This window comes from Triturus cristatus, chromosome 3_1 (genome assembly GCF_964204655.1).
Source record: "Triturus cristatus chromosome 3_1, aTriCri1.1, whole genome shotgun sequence".
In the NCBI taxonomy this organism is placed as follows: domain Eukaryota; kingdom Metazoa; phylum Chordata; class Amphibia; order Caudata; family Salamandridae; genus Triturus; species Triturus cristatus.
This window is the reverse complement of record NC_140583.1, coordinates 351,641,678-351,661,770: the sequence shown is the minus strand read 5'-3', so window position 1 is coordinate 351,661,770 and position 20,093 is coordinate 351,641,678. Positions and strand designations below refer to the sequence as shown.

The following is a 20,093-nucleotide window of genomic DNA, read 5'->3' as shown; positions in this document are numbered from 1 at the left end:
TGTTGTCATTAAAAATGTGTCATTAATTACAGTCTTGGTAAGTGGCATTTCTCGCCCGATCTCTTATTTGTGCCATTGGTCAGGCCCTTTGTTCAGGTTTTGTTAGCAATGCAAGTAAGAGTCCCTCAGAGTGAGTCCTCAACAAGTGTTCATTATAGCACAAGCATTTTGAGGATTGAGGCATTACAGCATTTGTGGCAGGACGGGATTGTCAAGCTTCGACTAAAGAAATAGATCCATTGAAAGTCTGGCCTGCTCCTGACTCTCTTTGGAGATACTGACTAATCAAATACCTCACTAGTGAAGAACAGCAACAACAGGGAAGGGAGAGAGAAAACATAGGAGTGCTTGCTGTCTCAGGTTGGTATCAGCAAAGCCCGAGGTGGAATAGCGTCTCCTTGCAAAGAGGTCTAGTTACCCACTACTAGAGGGTGTAGGGAGTAAGCTAAATGAGTGCGAGAAAGATGCAGAGATCAATGTACAGACCCACTTTATGGGTGTTCTTTTATAAACAACCTCATAGAATTGGCAAGCTGACTTGAATCTCGGGCAGATGGTGCAACCATGAGAGCAGAGCTCCATCTGAATTCCATTGTTTCTCCCCAGGATGCCCAGGCATTGGTGACCAAAGATCAGCAGCAGATAGCGTAGATCCAAAATCAATCAGGGAAGACTGCAGAAGGGCCTGATGACGAGTTTAGGTGCTATTTATTGCACTTGACGAATAACAATACCATGGCTATCTTGTTTATCGGGCGCAATAAATAACGCCTATTATGAGTTATTGGGGAATAACTCGTTTAGGCTTTAACTGCAGATTACTTTTCCTGGTATCTTTTTGTCTTCCATTTGAGAGAAAATGGCACACGGTTTGGTATTTCAATGCACCAAAATCCACCTGATACAGTAAATACTGCATGCTTTTCCCCTGTTAAATTTTGTCAGGTTCGACCTGCTGAAATTTAACAAAGTTTGAATTATTTAACGCATCCCATAACTATCAGATGCGTTAAATACATACAAAGTCGTAATTCTGACCCACTCATCATCAGGCCCTTAGGAGATAGGAGAAGCATGGAAGGGAAAAAATAACAAAGGTGTTGGATGCAGTTTTGAGTGAACTAGAGCCGTATTTATCAAGGGGTTGCATCGCTTTTGCACCACGCAACATGGTGCAAAATCAACACAACCCCTAAGATGCGATTCATCATGCCACGCAAGGCCCCTTGGCGTGGCCCTAAGTGGCTTGATAAATTCTGAAAAACACAATGCAGCACAAATCACTGCTTTGCATTACTCTGCTTAAGGGAGGCGTTTCCATGGATGATGTGTGGGTGTTCCATGGATTTTGACGCATTCCCAGATTTACAATTACTGGTAGACCTGGGAATGTTTCAAAATGCTACGCCTTCCCAGGAGAGGCGTAATGAGGAGGGATTTTTTTATTTCTCCTAGTTTTTTCCTCATTCTATGTGTGCAGCACACATAGAAAGAGGAAAATGCCTCAGGCGATAGTTTTTGTGCAGGAAAGTGTCCGTTCCTGCACAAAAACAATCCTGTTTGCAACACAGGCACCCTGCACCATGGTGCAGTAGTGCCTCCCTTGGTGCTAGGCAGCACATTGTCCCCCAGCGCTGAAAAAATAAATACAGCGCATTCCTGCCTTTTCCCTTCGTGCAGCACAGCAAGGTAGCTTGCTGTGCAGCATCGCATCTACATAAATATGGCTCTAACTGTACAAAGTGGAGTGTCAATGCAACTATGAGACATTGCCAGGCAAGGAAGGAGTCTTGTGTGTAGGGCTGTTAAATATAAAATATGCTTCTGCCTCTAGCAACCCAGAAGTGTCCTGCAGCTAAGACGTTTCCACTCCCACTGTGGTTAGCCATTGCTCAGTATCCCAAATCGGCCATTCTATTCCCTGTTAGAGTTCCCTGATTTTTAAATTCATATGAGGGTGTCACACTTTCAGGATTTAAGCACGTCACTCTGAGTTCTAAGACTGAACTATTGACATAGAGATGCTAGGGCTGAGTGTATTTATTGATCAACAACATCTCCTGGATTGATTTATCTAATATGTTCACATTAGATGTTTTCCGGACTCTGGCCACTGAGTTCATACAGTAGCCTAATGGCCTCGGATTACCACCTTGAAGGATTTATAATGCAGTAATCCATCAGAAGTGGTGCCCTCTTTTGCCTGCGGCCACTGAGTTCATACAGTGGCCTAATGGCCTCTGATTACCACCTTGAAGGACTTCTAGTGCAGTAATCCATCAGAAATGGTGCCCTATTTTCCCTGCGGCCACTGAGTTCATACAGTGGCCTAAAGGGCCCTGATTACCACCTTGAAGGACTTCTAGTGCAGTAATCCATCAGAAGTGGTGCCCTCTTTTCCCTGCGGCCACTGAGTTCATACAGTGGCCTAATGGCCTCTGATTACCACCTTGAAGGTTCTTCTAGTGCAGTAATCCATCAGATGTGGTGCCCTCTTTTCCCTGCGGGTAATGTTGAATGGCGTCTCTCCAGACCTCACAAAACACAGTTCTCAATCTAGTCTGACATGTAGGTCATACATCAAAATTCTAGCATGATGCAGTCATCACGGGTCTGCTCATCAGCTAGGTGTTCAGTGCTCTCTTAATTCTTTCAATCATAGAATATAGAGTGTGGTGTGAAAGCAGTCCAGGTCATTTCCATGAACCAATTGTAGTCACCACCAGCATCGTTAGGGTGTGAGGCCATCCTGCAAGTCACTCTTAAATGGCAGCACAGAACGCATACTCATCTCTGTTAGGAGTCTAGGTGCTACCCAACACTATATACAAGATGTCCACTCTCTCCTTTACCATCACATATTTGCTCTGCTTATCTATGCATGTGCCAGAAGGAACCAAGTACAACCATTTTTAGGGCACGCCTAAGTGTCCGGTTATGAATAGCTGGCACATCTACCTATATTGCTACCAATATTGAAACATGACTTGTGATAAGCAAGACACGTTAGTGGTGTTCTCTTTTAAAGGATAACTATTGGCACAGCTGGGACTGAGTGAAACTTTGTTTAATTATGTACAACATTTGCTGCAGGTTAGCCTACATTTCCATCTTTAATTCCAAAAACATCAACCAGCTAATTTTAGATAGTAGGGTAGACTGACTTCTGTTTTCTATTATATGTATGACTTTGTTAGGACTGCAAAGTAGTTAGGAGAACCATATGGGCCCAACTAATAAAACAAAACCAGACATATTTTGTTAAGATTATCCTATATTTTTAGTACATTTCTAAGTTTTTGGGGGGGAATTCACAGTGGTTTGCTGGTTTAGGCTTGGAAAGGGCTAAAGTAACAGAGTTTCAGAAGTACACCTAGATTACTTTATGCATTTTTATGAGCAGCATTTCTACATATGTAAGTGCATATAGTGCACATTTTAGCAGCATTAGTTCCATTGAACTTTAGTATATTTTATTTTTAAATATTTTCCCTATAGAAAACATCTTTGAACATACCCCCACTTATTTGGGGTGTTTCTTTCCTATTTCCTCCATGGGCTATTTGTACACCAGCACTGACAGGTAAATCGCTATCTGCTTTCAGGGTGGGAATTAGCCATTCATGTTTGTGGATATGCACAAACTACTACGTTTATGAATGTTTCCACACCTTCCAGGGCATTTTGGCCTGAAGTCCCACTCTTCTTCCCTGAAACAGATTTAAACACTTTAATAGTACATGACAGTAATTAATTTCAGGAGTTAAAAACCATAGTTCGTGAACTCCTAAAAAGTAATTCTATATTGCTAAGATGCTCTGCCTAAAAGGCAAATGTGTTGTATATGTTTTAACTAGTAAGAGTAAGTATAACTTGTGCCGAAAGGTAACTATAACTCGCGTCTCTGCCATGCACTGTTTTGTCATCAATGATGACATTGCAATAGTTGCAATGATATTATCAATGATGTCATAGAAATGTCATGAGTGTTATAACATGTGGGTTAATTAGCAGTGCATGGGCAGGGTGCAAGTTGTAGTTACTTTAGGGCTTGAGTTATAGCTATTTGCCATAACGTTAACTTGTGAATGTAAGTGGTTTTGTTTATTTAACCTTGAATTTCTAAGATGTTTTTTAATGTAAAGTAAGATGCTATTACCATACTTAACTATAACGTCAATTTAACCATTGTTTTCATCAGTGAGTTTTTAGTTTTTTTTACGTAAAACATCAATCCAACACCGTGAATGGCAAAGGCAGCTAACCCTATGTTTTGCACGCCATTTGGCTGTGCACGGTGTGAGGTTGTATGCCAGCCCTGGCCTGCAGCCAAGCCCTGTGTCCCCATGGGCAGCCAGTCCCAGGACGCACATGGTCTTCGTCCGTGTATGGCGTGGGGTTGGATGCAGGACCTGGCTGCTACCAACCACAAGGGGGCTCTGTACTCCAGTTGAAGAGTTCCAGCTAGTTCTGTTTTAAAACAAAATATGGTAACCTCTCCTGGGGTCATAGATTTAGTGAACCAGGAGACAAGTTTTTTAAAAAAAATATTGCTGAGGGACTGCAGCACTCCCTGTAGCACCCGTCTCCCCCCCCCCCCCCACACACAACACCAAAAAAATGCTTGGTGGGGCCCCTACTCAAACCCCTTCTAGGTCCACCACCACGCTGAAAAAAAAATGTTTTAAATTCCCATCCAGGGCCTTATTGGATGATCCTTGCAAGAAGCAGTTAATATTAAAGGAGCAGCAGGAGCTGCTCATTTATTATTATCCTTTTAAAAAACCTTTTGGTGTCTCTGTACTCTTTTGAGACACCAATATGTCAGGGTGTCAGCGGGAGCTGGTAATTCCTTTATTTATTTATTTTGGGAGGGTGGCATGTGGCCCCCGCCCCGGGGATTTACATGCCCCATCTTGTATGACCATTTTATTTTTTTACTGCAAGGGGGCGTGCAGCACCTCAACCCGAACCTTTAAAGCCACTGGGCTGCATTATTATTTAAGGGGAGGAGCTTGGAAGATATTTTTCTATGCTCCCGCCTGGTGGAAGAAGCCTTGGTTTCCCTGAATGCAAGAGCACAGGCTAGAATAACAATGTGTGCACCCACCTGGACGGAGCATTTTTGCAGCTCCTGCCAGGTGTGGGTGCCCATTTTTTTCCCTACCCATACTCTTCTAGGCAGAGAAACTGTAGTCCAGGAGTGCACTCGCCAGAACTCCTCTTTTGATCCGTCCCCAGGTGATGGTGTCCCAAGGGACTCTAGCGGCTCGGGAAGGGAGGCCTCTCGCCCCTCACCCTAACTGGAAATAGCGTCCCCATGGGATGAGGTCCTCACGGCCTTACAAGTCTCAGGGAGGGGACTGTACACCACACCCTCTCCCCATTTCAATAATTAATGCCCAGGGTAAGGGGTCCACGGGGCCTTTGCATGCTCAAGGACGGGGGCTGTGTGCCCCCCCTTTAATTTTCAATTGGCCTGGGGAAATGGGGTCCCATGGGCTTCAGAGAGACTCAGGGAGGGGGGGGCCTTTCACCCTTCCCCATTAACATAACCATGGTCTCATGGATAAGTTCCCATATGCCTCTCAGTGGCTCAGGATGGGGGCATGCATACCCATCCCCTAAATATCTAAATGTGTTGCTCCCCCAGATCCTGGCTCACTCGGGGAGTCTTTTTTTCAAGCTTTTTGTTTTTTAATTCTGCTGCAGATTTGAGGCTCCAACATGAATATGTGACACATTAAAAAATAAAATGAGGCCTTTTCTTTATCTTTTTTTCAGAGGTTTTGGACTGACTCCTTAGTCCTAAAATGACTGGTGCAGTATTATTGTTGTTGATGTGGTGGCAGCCAATCAAATCTCATCTTGAGATCTGTTGTCTCTGTGAATCCTCCAAGATGTGATATGTACAACGTTTTTTAGGCTAAATTTCTTTAAAACTACTGAATGGATTTACACCAAATCACAAATAGCACGCTTATAAGGAAACCAAATAATTATCTTCCTATGGAAGTAATATTTATAAAAGAACCTTTTTGAAAGAAGTTGATGGTACTCAACTCCATGTGTGTACAGGAAATATAAATGCAAAGACCAAAGCGTTTTGCCCCAACATGGGTCTGTCTTGAGGTAGTCGGAATTACAAACCATGACTATCATATACATATGTTTTGCATTGCGTGAGAGCAAATGTAAATATACAGTATATCTGGGCCTAAATCTAAATGTAATTAATTTATATAGTTATCTTGAAAATATGACAAATATCCGTCCTAGCTGAACCCACATTGACTTCCCTGGTTTTATGATTTCCACCGTAGAAATAGCACTTCCACATTTTGCATAATATGCAAAGAAATTGGTAGATCAGTTATATCTCCAGAATACCTATTTTGCTGCAAATTATTATGTTTAAAGGAATATCAGAAAATAATAGAGAAAGAATACACAAAGCAAGTAAATATACACCAAGGGACCACGCAGATCACCATCTCCAGATGTCGTGATAACAGAAACTTAAGCATACATTTGACGCTGTTATGTTATCAATATAAGCAGTGACCCTTTCACAAATGTAATAAACCTGACAAAAGTGACACTCAATGCATTGCATATCTGCTGTTCGCAAAATATTGTACTAAAACTTTCACCCACTTCAGTTAGGGGAGCTTCGAATTTCTACGCATCAGAATAAACACGTAATAAGACATGTACAATACCTGGTCTAGTATGTTGGCACTAAAGATGGCTTCCTCCATGTGTCTTTCATCAGATTTGATGACAGATTTTATGCTGTTTACTACATGCCGCACTTCAGGAGGGAGGTTACAATTTGAATGTTCCAAAAACTTAGCAACCAAGATTTTTGTGTCTTTGTAGGCTTTTAGATCCACTAAGGAATGAGGCCTTTCTTTGGATACATTTTGTAAGACTTTAGGCTTTAACTGCAGATTACTTTTCCGGGTATCTTTTTGTCTTCCATTTGAGAGAAAATTGCACACGGTTTCCTGACAAGCAGAGGCTGCCGTAGTATGAGGACTGGGAAATTGAGCTATAAACAAAAAAAAAAGAAATATAGTAAAATAAGTCACTGCTACGAAACAAAGCAAAGGCGAAATGAAAAATAAGTGGAATGGTACTTTAAAAAGCGTTACTTAATTTCTGCAAGGGTGAGCACAATTTGTCAGTAAAAACGTTTTACGAAATGCACGCTGTACATTAGGAGAGAGTGAGAGGGAGGGAGAGAGAGGGAGAGAGAGAGAGAGATGGGTATATAAAGGAATTCATGCGAGGGGAGGAAAGAGGCGAGCCAGCTGCTCAATTTCCCAACCTCATCTCAGGTCACGGGTTAGTAATCCTGCGGTGACTTTAAGAATCTCATCATAGGAACGTCACCTCACGGTGAACTTTGAGAAGAATGGTTGTGACTACCCTCGACATCAGGACCTGATGTGCAGTGACCTCTTCCCACCAATAAGAATCGTTCTTTCTTAGGCATAACCTGCAGCCACCCTCATTCAAAAGACTTTTCATAATTCCGCTGCTTAAAATTCTGTTAAGGATGACTTGTAACGACTACAAGGAGAGTATTTGATGAAGGTGAAAATGCGCAAAACTGCAGAGTAAATGTGTGACCTTCGGCAACCGAGCGTGAGCGGCGGCGCCAGTGCTAGACTGACGCGAGCGCCCCCAATGCGACAATATGTTACAGTGAGGTTCAAACTATTACAGCAGCAGTCCGTGAACTTGTCGGTTTGACAGAATGGGACCACAAGCCCTGCGATAATTTGAAGTAAGTGTTTCAAATTCACGGATTCCCCATCGGGAATATGCTAGATTAATCTCATCCTTGTCACACAGCGGCGCGCGGACAGTCACTTTGAAGAATGGAGGTTGCCAGCTCTGAAATCCAGCGCTTCCCACAGGCTGAGGAGCAACCACAAAAAAAAAGATCAATTTTCATGAATTGTAACAACAATTTCAGTGCCTTGCAACCATTGGACGCGCTGTTGAATACAAAGTGGCATTTCTAAATATACTTACCGCCCACATTTCTCACCGTATTTGGGCACAGGAAGCAATACAACAGTTCAAAAGTTTCATTCACCCCTGACCTGTGCAGTGATCTGTAGATCACACATTTGAATCCTGTAACAGACAGACTCAGCTTTGCATCCTTTCAAAGATGCACAAATGTGATGGTATTTACCCTTGTATAATTGTACACTGTTGCCCCGTTATGAGTTTTCCAAAGGGCAACCCTCCCAATCAACCGCATCTTTGCCAGATGACCAGGCCCGGAATTATCGGATCCACGTACCTTCACTTTGATTATTTCGGGCACGGAGAAATTCCCCTCATCTCCGTCCTACTCGTCCCAGTCCGAACTTGTGAGGTGTTTCTGTGTCACAAATTAGATCTGGGGGGAGGAGGAACTTCCCTGAGTATCCGCTGTCCCCTTCCTCCACCCACCTGCATCCTTCAGCTGGGGAATCTTCTTCTTGGAACACATCCAGCTCCTCCCAGGTGAAGTAGAAAAGGAGTCTGCTCCTGTAGGACCCCCTTCACCGTTTCTACCCTCAGAGGCAAAAGAAAAAGCCCCAACAATTTTTACCACCCACTCCAAGCCATGGTAAATGTTTGAGGATTTTGGCTGGTTACTTCTCCTGGTAGGGGAAAACCATGCAGTCTTGGACCCGGTATTCCAGAGTCCTCACGTGATTCTCCTTTCCTGGAGAAATAACTCTAATCCCTTTTATCTCATGGGGAGATACCACCCAGGATCATTCACATCTCCCCATAGAGATAATGGACAGCTTGAAATGAGGTCCTGTAATTTTAAATTCTCAAACCTATCCCCAGGAATAATTCTGGAAACCTACAACTGTTACAGGTTTCTACAGGTACGTTTTAGAAACATTTGTGAATTCCTGATATTCATTAATTTTCACCTACAAAAGGGTTTACATTTACAAATCGATATTTATGCACATCTTTGAGAATGTGGCCCAAGGTGTTTAGTGCCGGATATAATAAGCCATTTGGAGGCTGGAAATCCTTGGGTTTTCCACATCACAGGGCTCGATCCTGAAAAATGGTGTCCAGGCCGCACTCAACCCCTCTTGTGATTCAGAATAGACTTTCTAACTTACAAAATGGGGTTTCATGAACCATTACGAACTGCAATTGGATGGTAGCATGAAAGGGGCTTCCCATCTTAATTACAATTCACAATATTTGAGTGGTTAGCAATTGCAATTATTGTCTTTATCCGCACCTCAGTGTGTTTCCTATTGGTTCATCTGAGTGCTTCTGTCATTTTTGTGGCCACACATATACACCTAGAGGCTCTTATAATGATCATTTATTCTATGACTCTGGACAATAAACATTTGCTCGGATGTCTTTATGGTCACCTTTCTCAACTCATCTAGATAAGATAAATGTGCTGGCATGTGTCACAAATCAGGAACACTCCAAAACATGTTTTAGATGTGACCTCCGAAGCCATATTCAACAACAAAGAATCCGCGGGTATATATATATATATATATATATATATATATATTCACTGAAAAAACCATAGGTTTCACACATGTTATAGTTAGCTGGACATTTTATTGATAAAAAACCAATGAAATTCCCCCGTTATAGTTAGTGCAGGCAACTATAACTCACGCGACCGCAATCCTCTGCTGATGCTAATACTGTATTTAGACACTTATTTGCCCATGTCTTCTTCCATTAAATTTTAGCTATACATATATTACAAATATTTTTTTTTCATAAAGACACATATGTCATCAGCAGAAGATTGCGGTCGCGTGAGTTATAGTTGCCTGCACTAACTATAACGGGGGAATTTCATTGGTTTTTTATCAATAAAATGTCCAGCTAACTATAACATGTGTGAAACCTATGGTTTTTTCAGTGAATTTGCAAGGTTTTTTAAATGCTAATTCCTAACTATAACGTGTGTGAAACCTATGGTTTTTTCAGTGAATTTGTACGGTTTTTGAAATGCTAAGTTACTTTACGCCATTCGTGGCGTGCGCGCCCAGTTAACGCAGTTCGTTCCGTGCGCGCACGGTGCGCTGCACTTTACGCAGTTAGTGCCGTGCACGTGCACGCACGGTGGTCACGCGGTGCGCTGTGCGCACCGCGTGCCCACGTTATGCGGGATGGGCCATGTACGCACGATGCGCTTCGCGCACCGTGCGCACATGGGGGACATATTATGCGCATCTTTGTGAAATTTATTCTTTGTTTATTTCGTTCCTGTAATAAGCCATGCACAAATGGTGCTCTTCGGGCACCATTTGCACACGGGGTGGGGAGGGTGTGGATAATTTATTTATTTTTTTAATTTTTACCGTACGCGTACGGTAAGCGTAATCGGCGATTTTCCGAAAAAAAAAAATTTTTTTTTTTGGGCTTGGGGGTTGTTTGGGGACCCCTATATCAATGCAGGGTGGTTGGGATCTCAAGAAACTGCCTCTTTAGACATTTTTTGGCATCGTTTTTGCTGCCCAACTCAGAGAGCGAGAGAGAAAATGGTGGCCGCCGCTTCCTGGTTTCGACCGATTCGAATGTTTACTAAGATCTAACAGCCAATCAAAATCGCGCTCGCGCACGCCACCGTACGCGTACGGTAAGCGCACCGTAAGCGCACCGTAAGCTGGCTCAGATATATATATTGATTTAAAGGCTATTTTCTCTGAATCTACTGAACAGATTTACACCAAACCTACAAAAGGCACTTCCTTGACCTGAGGACTACCTCTCTGCCAAATTTCAAGTAATTCTGTTCAGCCGTTCGGGCTGTAGCTGTGTCTAAAGGTCCTATGGAGAAATGCATGGGAAAAACGCGTTTTGGGACCCCCCTTTTATCTCAGCCCCCGCTTGACGAATCCCCCCGAGACTTTCAGGGTAAGAGCGGAGTGTAGCGCCCCACCTATTTTGAAAAATTCGCGAGGATTCGTCGACCGGCGCCAAAGTTATTCAAAATAGAATGTTGCGGATTTCCTATGGAAACGTGGTCCTAACTATAACTACCTACTGGCGACTGCCAGTAGGTAATATATATATATATATATATATATATATATATATATACAGACAGAAGTATGGGCAGTACACACCCTAGGAGAGCGCAAAAGGGAAAGAGTCTCAATTAAGAGGACGGAATCCCATCACCCACCGAAGTGGCATGCCTCATCACTTGGGATCTCCTCTTGGCTGCACGCTAGTGCAACCAAGGAGCTACACCTCCTTGCTAGTTTAAAGGAGGAGCTTGCGGATGTTTTAATATATTCCAGGACTAGATCACCTAAGGTCTATGAAGCTTTAATGGCAACACCGTATGCCCTTCGGAATAATCAAGAGGCTACTCCCACAAGGAGTGATTAAAAGTCTGCAGCCAGAGATTCAAATAAGAAATTGGGTACTTTTCTCTCCAGTACTCAGGCAGGCAGGGAGTGCAAGAAGCAGGGGAGGTTTTTTTGCTTCATCTCTTTTTCAGCTTTTTTCCCATCACAGGAGGTTGCGCAGGATCATTTAAAGTGTAAAAACAACGGGCAAGGTATGATGTTAACTACATGAATCTAATTAAAAGTTCTTGGCTCATTGTGTCCAAATTGTGCAGAAGAATGAACTAGTTCCTGTTGTAGAGATGTGTTGTAGTAAATGCTTTCCTAAATTCATTTTCACCACAGAAATACCCAAAAAGTATAGAAAAAGCTATGGATGAAATGCTTGAAATAATCCCAGCCATTAGTAATTACTCTGTGTGGCATCACAGTCCATCGTTATTTTGCCCACGATGCCACCTCAGTTTGGAGCCAGCCATATGCACATTGGTCTTGACACTGCTCCAGTAAGAACAGTCCAGCCCAAGCTTCCAGGCCAGGTCCTCCTTGAACTGGAACACAAGTAACCCAGGACAGATTTCACCCATTCTGCAGCACACATAGAAAGAGGAAAATGACTCAGGGGATTGTTTTTGTGCAGCAAGGTGTCCCTTCCTGCACAAAACAATCCTGCTTACAACTCAGGCACACTTGCACCATGGGCAAGGGTACCTTCATTGGCACTAGGTAACACATTGTGTGCCAGTGCTAGAAAAAGCAGAACTTCGCCGTGATATGTTAAATACAGAGCATTCCTACCCTTTCCCAGTCATGGAGTGCAGCAAGGTGGCTTGCTGTGGTGTGCTTCACAACTTAATGAGAAATATGCTCCTTAATTTATATGGTTTGCCATTTTAGTAGGGACTTATAAGTAAATTAAATATGCCAATCTAGTGTACGCCATGTTCATTATGTTTTAGGGAGTGAGCACAAGCCCTTTAGCACTGGTTAGCAGTGGGGAAATGCACAGAACCCTACTGCTAGCAAAACAAATTCAGAAAAATTGGAGGGTGAAGAATGGGGATAGACCACACTAAGGTTGACGGGTTTAAAACCTCCCTTTAAACTAGTAATTTCATCTTACTGGTGTGTGCAGAGGAACTTGGTAACTATGAAACTGCTGAAATTCCACCTCCTTTAGAAACAGAATCTAAAGGAATTTGACCTCTCTAGTGTGAATGCTGTCTTTCTCTCTAGCTTCTCATACATGCTTCAGCTTGAGTCTTAAAGATGATGTGCATATGGACAGATTCGAATTCCCTAATCTTTTGAGAGGTTGATATTCTTAATTAACCTGCTTGATGTGATAATTGTTTTTAATTCATGTTAGGGAACTAGAACATATAATGGAATGGTATGGTCTAGCCCGTTGAGCTGGAATATTTTCAAGGGACATAAGATCCTAATTGTATTCTCATTTCTCAGGCTTAATATACGTTTACAAACCACCTAAATTACACATCTGGATCCAGATTAACAGCACTCTGAGAGACACTCTGTATTAGAACTATCAACCTTAGGGTGGACTTCCCCAAAAAGTTTTGCCTCTCTTCCTCCATTTTGCTGAAACTATGTTTGCTGGCTTAAGGACACTGGACACTTTACTACTGCTAACCAGAGCTGAAGTGCTTACACTCTCTGTTTGAAACATAGCAACATTGGCTTATACTCAAATGGCATATTTAATTTACTTATAAATCCCGAGTAAAGTGTACTCCATGTGCCCAGGGCCTGTAAATTATATGCAACTAGTGGGCGGCAGCACTTAAGTAGGCCTGCCATTGCAGAGCCTGCTTGTGCAGCTTAACCTGCTATTTTGACCAGGCAAAATAAAACATTTGCCAGGCCCAAACCTTCATTTTTAAATAATATGGCACCCCTAAGGTATGCCCTGGAGAGCCCAAGGGCAGGATGAAGTGTATTTAAAAAGTTGGACAATTACTTTTTAAGTTTTACATGTCCTTTTAGTGAACAACTCTTAAACTCGTTGTTCTGAAGTACTGGGAATTTTAAGCCCAGCGGTGCAGGGGAACACACCCTAAGACTTCGGGTTCTTCCTGTTTCAGACCAACAGAAACACAGAGTCTTCTAGGTGAAGTCAAAGATCGATTTATTGGCTGCAGACCAATTACAGGTATCCGAGAAGTACAACACGATGTATGTTCTCAGGAGACTGCTTAAAGTTACAGAAACGAGCTTCTCCTTAAATACAAAATATCATGCTTCAGGCATACATTCCTTGATTTACGATATGGTCATCTACGTGTATCCATTACAAACGAAAAGGCAGAGTCATGATGACCATCCCACATTCCAGTTAAGCCAGCCCACAATTATTTACCCAGCGAGGCTCAGATCCCACATCAGATATCAATAGGCCCCAATAAACACGGGCATCTCCTGTTTGGAAAACAAGCCATAAAGCAGGAAGAGTCAGGTGTGAAAGATATTAGCCGGAGGCTCGTGTGGGATGAAAAGGCTTTACGGTGTGTCGAACCCTGATGCTAATCACAGGTGGCCGTAGGACGGGGAGCTCGTGAGACTGGACTGACCTGGGGCAGCGGAGCCAAGCTGCACAGGTCACAGAGAAGTCAAACAGAAAGTACATGTGTTCTAAAGGCCCGTACTTGGTTGTAATGTGTAGCCTATGTGAGGGCAACCATAAGATGGCCACCGCTCTAAGATGGAACCCACGAAGTTACTGTATCATATCGTATACATAGTGCATTTATAGCTAAAACGTTACACAAAGCACTTGTACATACCGCATTGACCATTCGCGGTTCGCTAATACCGGAATAGACAGGGGTAGGGCACTGCCTCCTACGCGGTCCCAAATTTCAAAGTACCACAGACCCTCCTTTTGCCCTTACATAGGCAATAACTATACTCATTTCAATCCGAGTCCAGGTCAATATTCACGAAGTCATGGAGATGTTGCTATAGCATCATCCTATTGCTTAGCTCGTCCCTCGATACAGGTTTCCTTACACATAATGTAGCACAGAGGCCACATATCGCAGGAGCACACTGTATGCACAGACAGAACAGGAAAAGAATGGCTAAGATCATTCCAATGACCATCAGAACTTTCCAACCCCAGGCAGATATCAGTTCCCAGAACCACCCCACCAGTGACCAATCTCCCTTATCCACGTGTATGGATTCAGATATTTTATGCAGTTTGGAGATGGCCTGGTAAACTGTTGGAGCGTTATCTGGTATGAAAATGCAACAACTAGATTGGATAACCTTACATACCCCACCGCGGTCTGCAAGTATAACATCTAGAACCATGCGGTTCTGCAAAGTCATGAGGCGATCCGCTTGGAGCTCAGCTGTCAAATTACCGAGGGCACCAGCCGTAACATTAACAGTGGATTCAACCACACAAGTCAGTTGTCTCAGGTTCCTACTATTGACCATCGGTCCCCAAAACGGCAGGAAACCCAAAAAGAAGTCTCCCGCTTCCTGACCGGCAGTATCCTCCTTACTAATCACGCCTCTTACAACTCTGGTCTTGTGATAGTCAGAGGCAGCAGTAAATGTCGGCGGTAGCAAATTTGCAATATAACATGTGCCCGAGAAATCAGAGGGCAACCATGTATATGCTCGGTCATTGCAGACGAAATATGTACCCTTGGCAGCCAAAAACGCAGGGGAAAACTGTGATGGGAAAGTGTACGTTTCAGTACAGTCACTTCTCCCCAGTTGAGCTCTTGGATTCTGACCATTACCTTGTAAACAGAACCGACCTATGTGGGGTACGACCCAGATTGGGGATAACATTTTTCGCTGCCTTTCACCCAGACTAATACTATACCCCGTCGCGTTCCACCCTACATAAGCTCTCAATTCATCCTTGGGTATAGATGAGTATGCGTCGATCTCTCTGCTCATATTGGCAACTCCTTTCTTCAAAGCTTTATTATTTGTGCTAGGTCTGATGGAACGCGGTTGTCGCGGGGAGTATGCATCTAGTGCAAAGAGAAACATGGTCTGGAATGCCCATGACGATCCATTGTAACTAAACGGCAGCACTAGATAAGGAATACCCTTGTTAATGGTATGTGGCATTAACCCACACACCCAGCAATTGGTGGTATTCATGACTAGTTGGTGCTGGTGCAGGAGCTGAATAAACGAGTTGTTTACAAACTCTGATCATCTAGCTTGTTCGTGTTCAGGCAGAGGGTGAAAAGAGTGTGAGGAGACAGTAGTAGGAGGTATAGGCTGTACGTGGGTGCAATAGGCTCTTGAGAGGAGAAGAATACAAATCCTACAGTAAACACTATCATACTACATAGTATAAACAGACATAAAAATACAAAACGTTTGCTCTTCATTATTTTACATATTTTTGCTTTAAAGTTCATTTCCTCAGCGAGTCTCTCCATCTTGAAAAACTCCATCCTCTAATCGTGCCGCTCGCGGCGGGTGAGTATCTTCTGCTAAGGAGTACGCCTGTTAGTCCAGGGAACGCCCTAGACCAACCAGAACCGTTGACCTAACATCTTCGGCCTGTACCCCAAAGTCTTGGCACCGCGACCCTGCGGCTGAACCCGGATGGTGGTTCGAAAAACAAAAATCAAGAAAGTCCTTCAGATGGGAGAGCTATAATATCGAAAACAAAAAGGTAAGGGAATCTTTATTTGTCCATAGGCCTTGGTCTCAGGTTGTAGTGGAAACGGCCAGGTACTGTCTGATCTTGAAAAAAGAGTTCAGGCTCTGTGGTGTCCAATCGAATTGACGGTGGCACAGCTTCTTGCAAAATATCGTCACTCTGTTGTGCTGAAGTTGTGCCTCTTACGCGTGCATCACTGAACGGCACAAAACGAGGTACAGTGTCTGTTTCAGAATCGGCGATACCCTCCTGGACCCACTGGTCATACGGTAGAGGCAAAGGGATCCTCTTGATGTGGGCGCCGTGAATCCAATTCTTTTTCCCCTTTACTCGAACAGCTGATCTTGTAGACAGAAGTACGAGGTGAGGGCCAATCCAACGGGGCTAATCGTTGCTCTTTCGCTGGAAGTTCTTGATGAGCACCCACGTGCCAGGGTCGATAGGGTGTCCTGGAGCTTCAGAGGCCTGGGGGAGAGTATCATGCACCTGTTGGTGTAAAACACGCAATTTAGCCGTCAATTCGTACAAATAATCAAGCAGTACTGGATGTTCGATTTCGCTGAATTTCGGCGGTCTTGGCACACCCCATACATTGGCCGGGCGGCCAAAAATAATCTCGTATGGGCTAAGTCCCACTCGTGAATGCACAGTCATTCTGGTGGATAGGAGCGCTAAAGGCAGAGCGTCAGGCCATTTAAGACCGGAGCTCGCCTGGATTTTGGCCAGCTTTAGCTTCAGAGTGCCATTGTAGCATTCTACTAATCCAGCTGATTGGGGGTGATTTGCAGCGTGAAACTTTTGCTTGATCCCTAACCCCTCACACACATTCTTCATCACTCGACCCACAAATTCACTCCCATTATCACTCCACACCATTCTTGGCATTCCAAACCTAGGGAAAAATTCCTTCACAAGGGCTTTGGCTGTGGATAAAGCAGTGTTGTCTTTTAGGGGATATGCTTCTATCCATTTTGAAAAAGCGCAAACAACAACCAGTACATATTTCAGGTTGTTGCACCTTTCCATGTGGATAAAATCTAGCTGCAAAACTTCGAATGGATATGATGGAGGCGCAAAATGACCAGCTGGAGTTGGGGTTCCCCTACCAGGGTTGTATTTCAAGCATACCATACAATTCCTGACCACATTCTCTGCACACTTGGGAATTCCAGCATTCTGCCATACTGGAGCCAACAACTTACAGATTCCTTTCATACTGATATGTGCCATTCCATGTGCCATAGTAACCACTGGAAGCACATATGCGTCAGGTAACAACCATCGCCGATGTTCTGACAAATCAACCCAACAACCATTCTCATCCAATTTACCTGTACTTTCTCTCCACTTGCTCAACTCTTTCTCTGTGGCTTCAGCTTGAAGGGACTTCACACTCTCTATCGTGTTTTCACACATTCCAACATCACCAACCCATCTTGCAGGGCCTGCAACATACATTCGAGTTTTCACATCTTTTGCTGTTTCTTTCGCGATTTCGTCAGCAAATGCATTACCACGACCAACATCATCAGTGATTTTCTTGTGCGCACTGCATTTCATAATCGCAACTTGTAACGGTAGGGTCAGTGACTCAAGGAGATCATTCACCAACTTGCCATTCTGAATCTTAGCTCCATGCGAAGTCAGGAACCCACGTTCTTTCCACAATCGCCCAAAACTATGAGCCACGCCAAAGGCGTACTGGCTGTCAATATATATGTTCACTTTCATTCCTTCAGACAACACGCATGATCTTGTAAGGGCAATCAATTCTGCTGCTTGAGCCGAATTTTGTGGCACACGTGCAGTTTCAACAATCGTGTGCAAAGTCGTGATAGCATATGCGGCAGTCGCATCACCATTCGGAAGCTTAAAGCACGAACCATCCACCCATAAGGTACCATCACACTCAGTCAGGGGAGTATCTTTAAGATCTATTCTCTCTTTTGTCTCTTCTTCTGTTCTGAACAGACAATCATGTTGCTCAATCTCATCTAGGTCTGCTGGAATTGGAAATAATGTAGCTGGATTCAACGTGTTGCATCTCTTTATGTGTATATGATTTGCCAACAGTGTCAGTTCATATCCTGACAATCGCGCACTAGTTAAGTGCTGTGTCTTGGTCCTGTTTAACAATGTGTCCACAGCATGTGGAACCATAACAATCAATGTATTATCCATCACTAGTCCAGCAGACTGTCGAATAGACATAGCTGCGGCGGCTGTAGCTCTCAGACAACTTGGCAATGCCCTCGCCACCGGGTCCAAGGTTGACGAAAAATATGCGCATTGACGCGGTCTGTCGCCAAAAGGCTGTGTCAACACTGATAATGAACATACAATGTAAAAGGCTTACTGTAGTCGGGGGTACCCAACACAGGAGCTGAACATAATGCATTTCGCAATTCCAAAAAACTCTTCTGACACTCTTCAGACCATGGAATAGGATTCGGTGTGTCTTTACATGTTAATGCTAACAAAGGTTTTGCCAGTAAAGAGAAATTCAGTATCCAATGCCTACAATATGAAGTAATGCCCAAGAAAGCACGCACTTCTCTCTGTGTTCTTGGCACACTTAATTGTGCAATGGCCTGAATTCTCTCTGGGGTCAGTTTCCTTCCCTCCTTCGATAAGAGATGACCTACGTAGGTCACTTCTTGTCGACAATATTGCATTTTTGAGAGGGACACTTTGTGATGAAAGGCAGACAAATGACGCAACAATGACAATGTAGCGTCTTTACAAATCTTTTCAGTATCCGCGGCGATTAGTAAATCGTCCACATACTGAATGAGGGTAGCACCACTAGGTAAAACAAGTGCATCAAGCTGCGCTTTTAAAGCTTGACTGTATATTGATGGACTTTCACAGTAGCCCTGGGGAGCGCGTTTAAAGCTGAAGCTTCGACTTCCTAAACTAAAGCCAAAAATGTCTCTGCTCTCTTCTGCAATTGGGATGCTAAAGAAAGCATTCTTTAGATCGATCACTGAGAACCATGCAGCGGAGGCTGGAATCATAGTTAACAAGGCAGTTATGTCAGGGACAACTGGAAACTGTGGCACAACAATCTTATTAACCTCTCTAAGATCAATCACAAATCTGTAAACAGATGGCTGTGAAGGGTCCGTTCGTTTTAAGACAGGTAAAACCGGACTATTGCAAATGTTGCCTCTTGTTTCTTCAATTACATCCTTTTTAACCAAATTGCTGACAATTGCTAACAACGCTTTTTGACCCTCATTGGAGATCTTGTACTGGGGAATGCGTGGCAATCTGACATTGGCTTTTAAGGTTACCACGTATGGCGGTATTTCCAGGAGACCCACATCATTTGGACCAGTAGCCCAAAGGACATCTGGAAGGGATGACAATTCAGGTGGCATTGTATTCTTAGACAAATACATTGGGGAAATCACTTTCTTACCTAATGTAAGTTGTACTCCTGAGGGAGAACAATATAGCGTTGCATGCAATCTTTTCAACAAATCTAATCCTAACAGATTTTCACCACAACCTGTCGTTAGGGTGAGGGGTGCTTTTAGCTCACAAGGTCCAACAGAAAGAGGCATAGGACTAGAAATCGGGTTCCTAACTGGGGCGCCAGAAAAACCTACTGAAACATACATTTCGCCAGACAAAGGCGCGCCAGGGAGTTTTGAATGCATAATTGAACTCTTTGCAGCACCAGTATCCAGCAGAAAGGGCTCTGTTACATTTGCTGTAGTCACCTTAACATACGGTCCACTCTGATCCACTGGTACTGAAACAACTTCCTCTCTCTGTCTACGGCTGTCCTAGTAATCATTACCTTCCACATTGTCGTCTTCTGCATAATAATCATTATTATAGTACTGAGCTGTATTACCAGTTGCATTAGCTTGCTGATCAAAACTATTTATGGTATTTTGAGGCAGAAGAGGACGCGCGTTCTGGGGAGCATTTCCATGCCCTCTACCTCTAGGAACTTGCTGACCACCTCTACCTCTTGCGCTATACGCATTACTGGTACGCTGCATTAATTTAGGACAACTATACTTGAAATGACCTTCCTCTCTGCA

General features: G+C 43.5%; 1 protein-coding gene across 3 annotated transcripts in view; it reads right to left on the bottom strand.

Moving 5' to 3' along the window:
* Positions 1 to 20,093, bottom strand: part of ENTREP2 (endosomal transmembrane epsin interactor 2) — a 1,789,361-nt gene that overhangs the window by 26,783 nt on the left and 1,742,485 nt on the right. For all 3 annotated transcript variants that reach the window (XM_085644081.1, XM_085644083.1, XM_085644082.1), the window contains one exon: positions 6,723 to 7,054. In XM_085644081.1, coding sequence (XP_085500207.1) covers positions 6,723 to 7,054 — 332 coding nt within the window. The remainder of the gene's footprint in view (positions 1 to 6,722; positions 7,055 to 20,093) is intronic.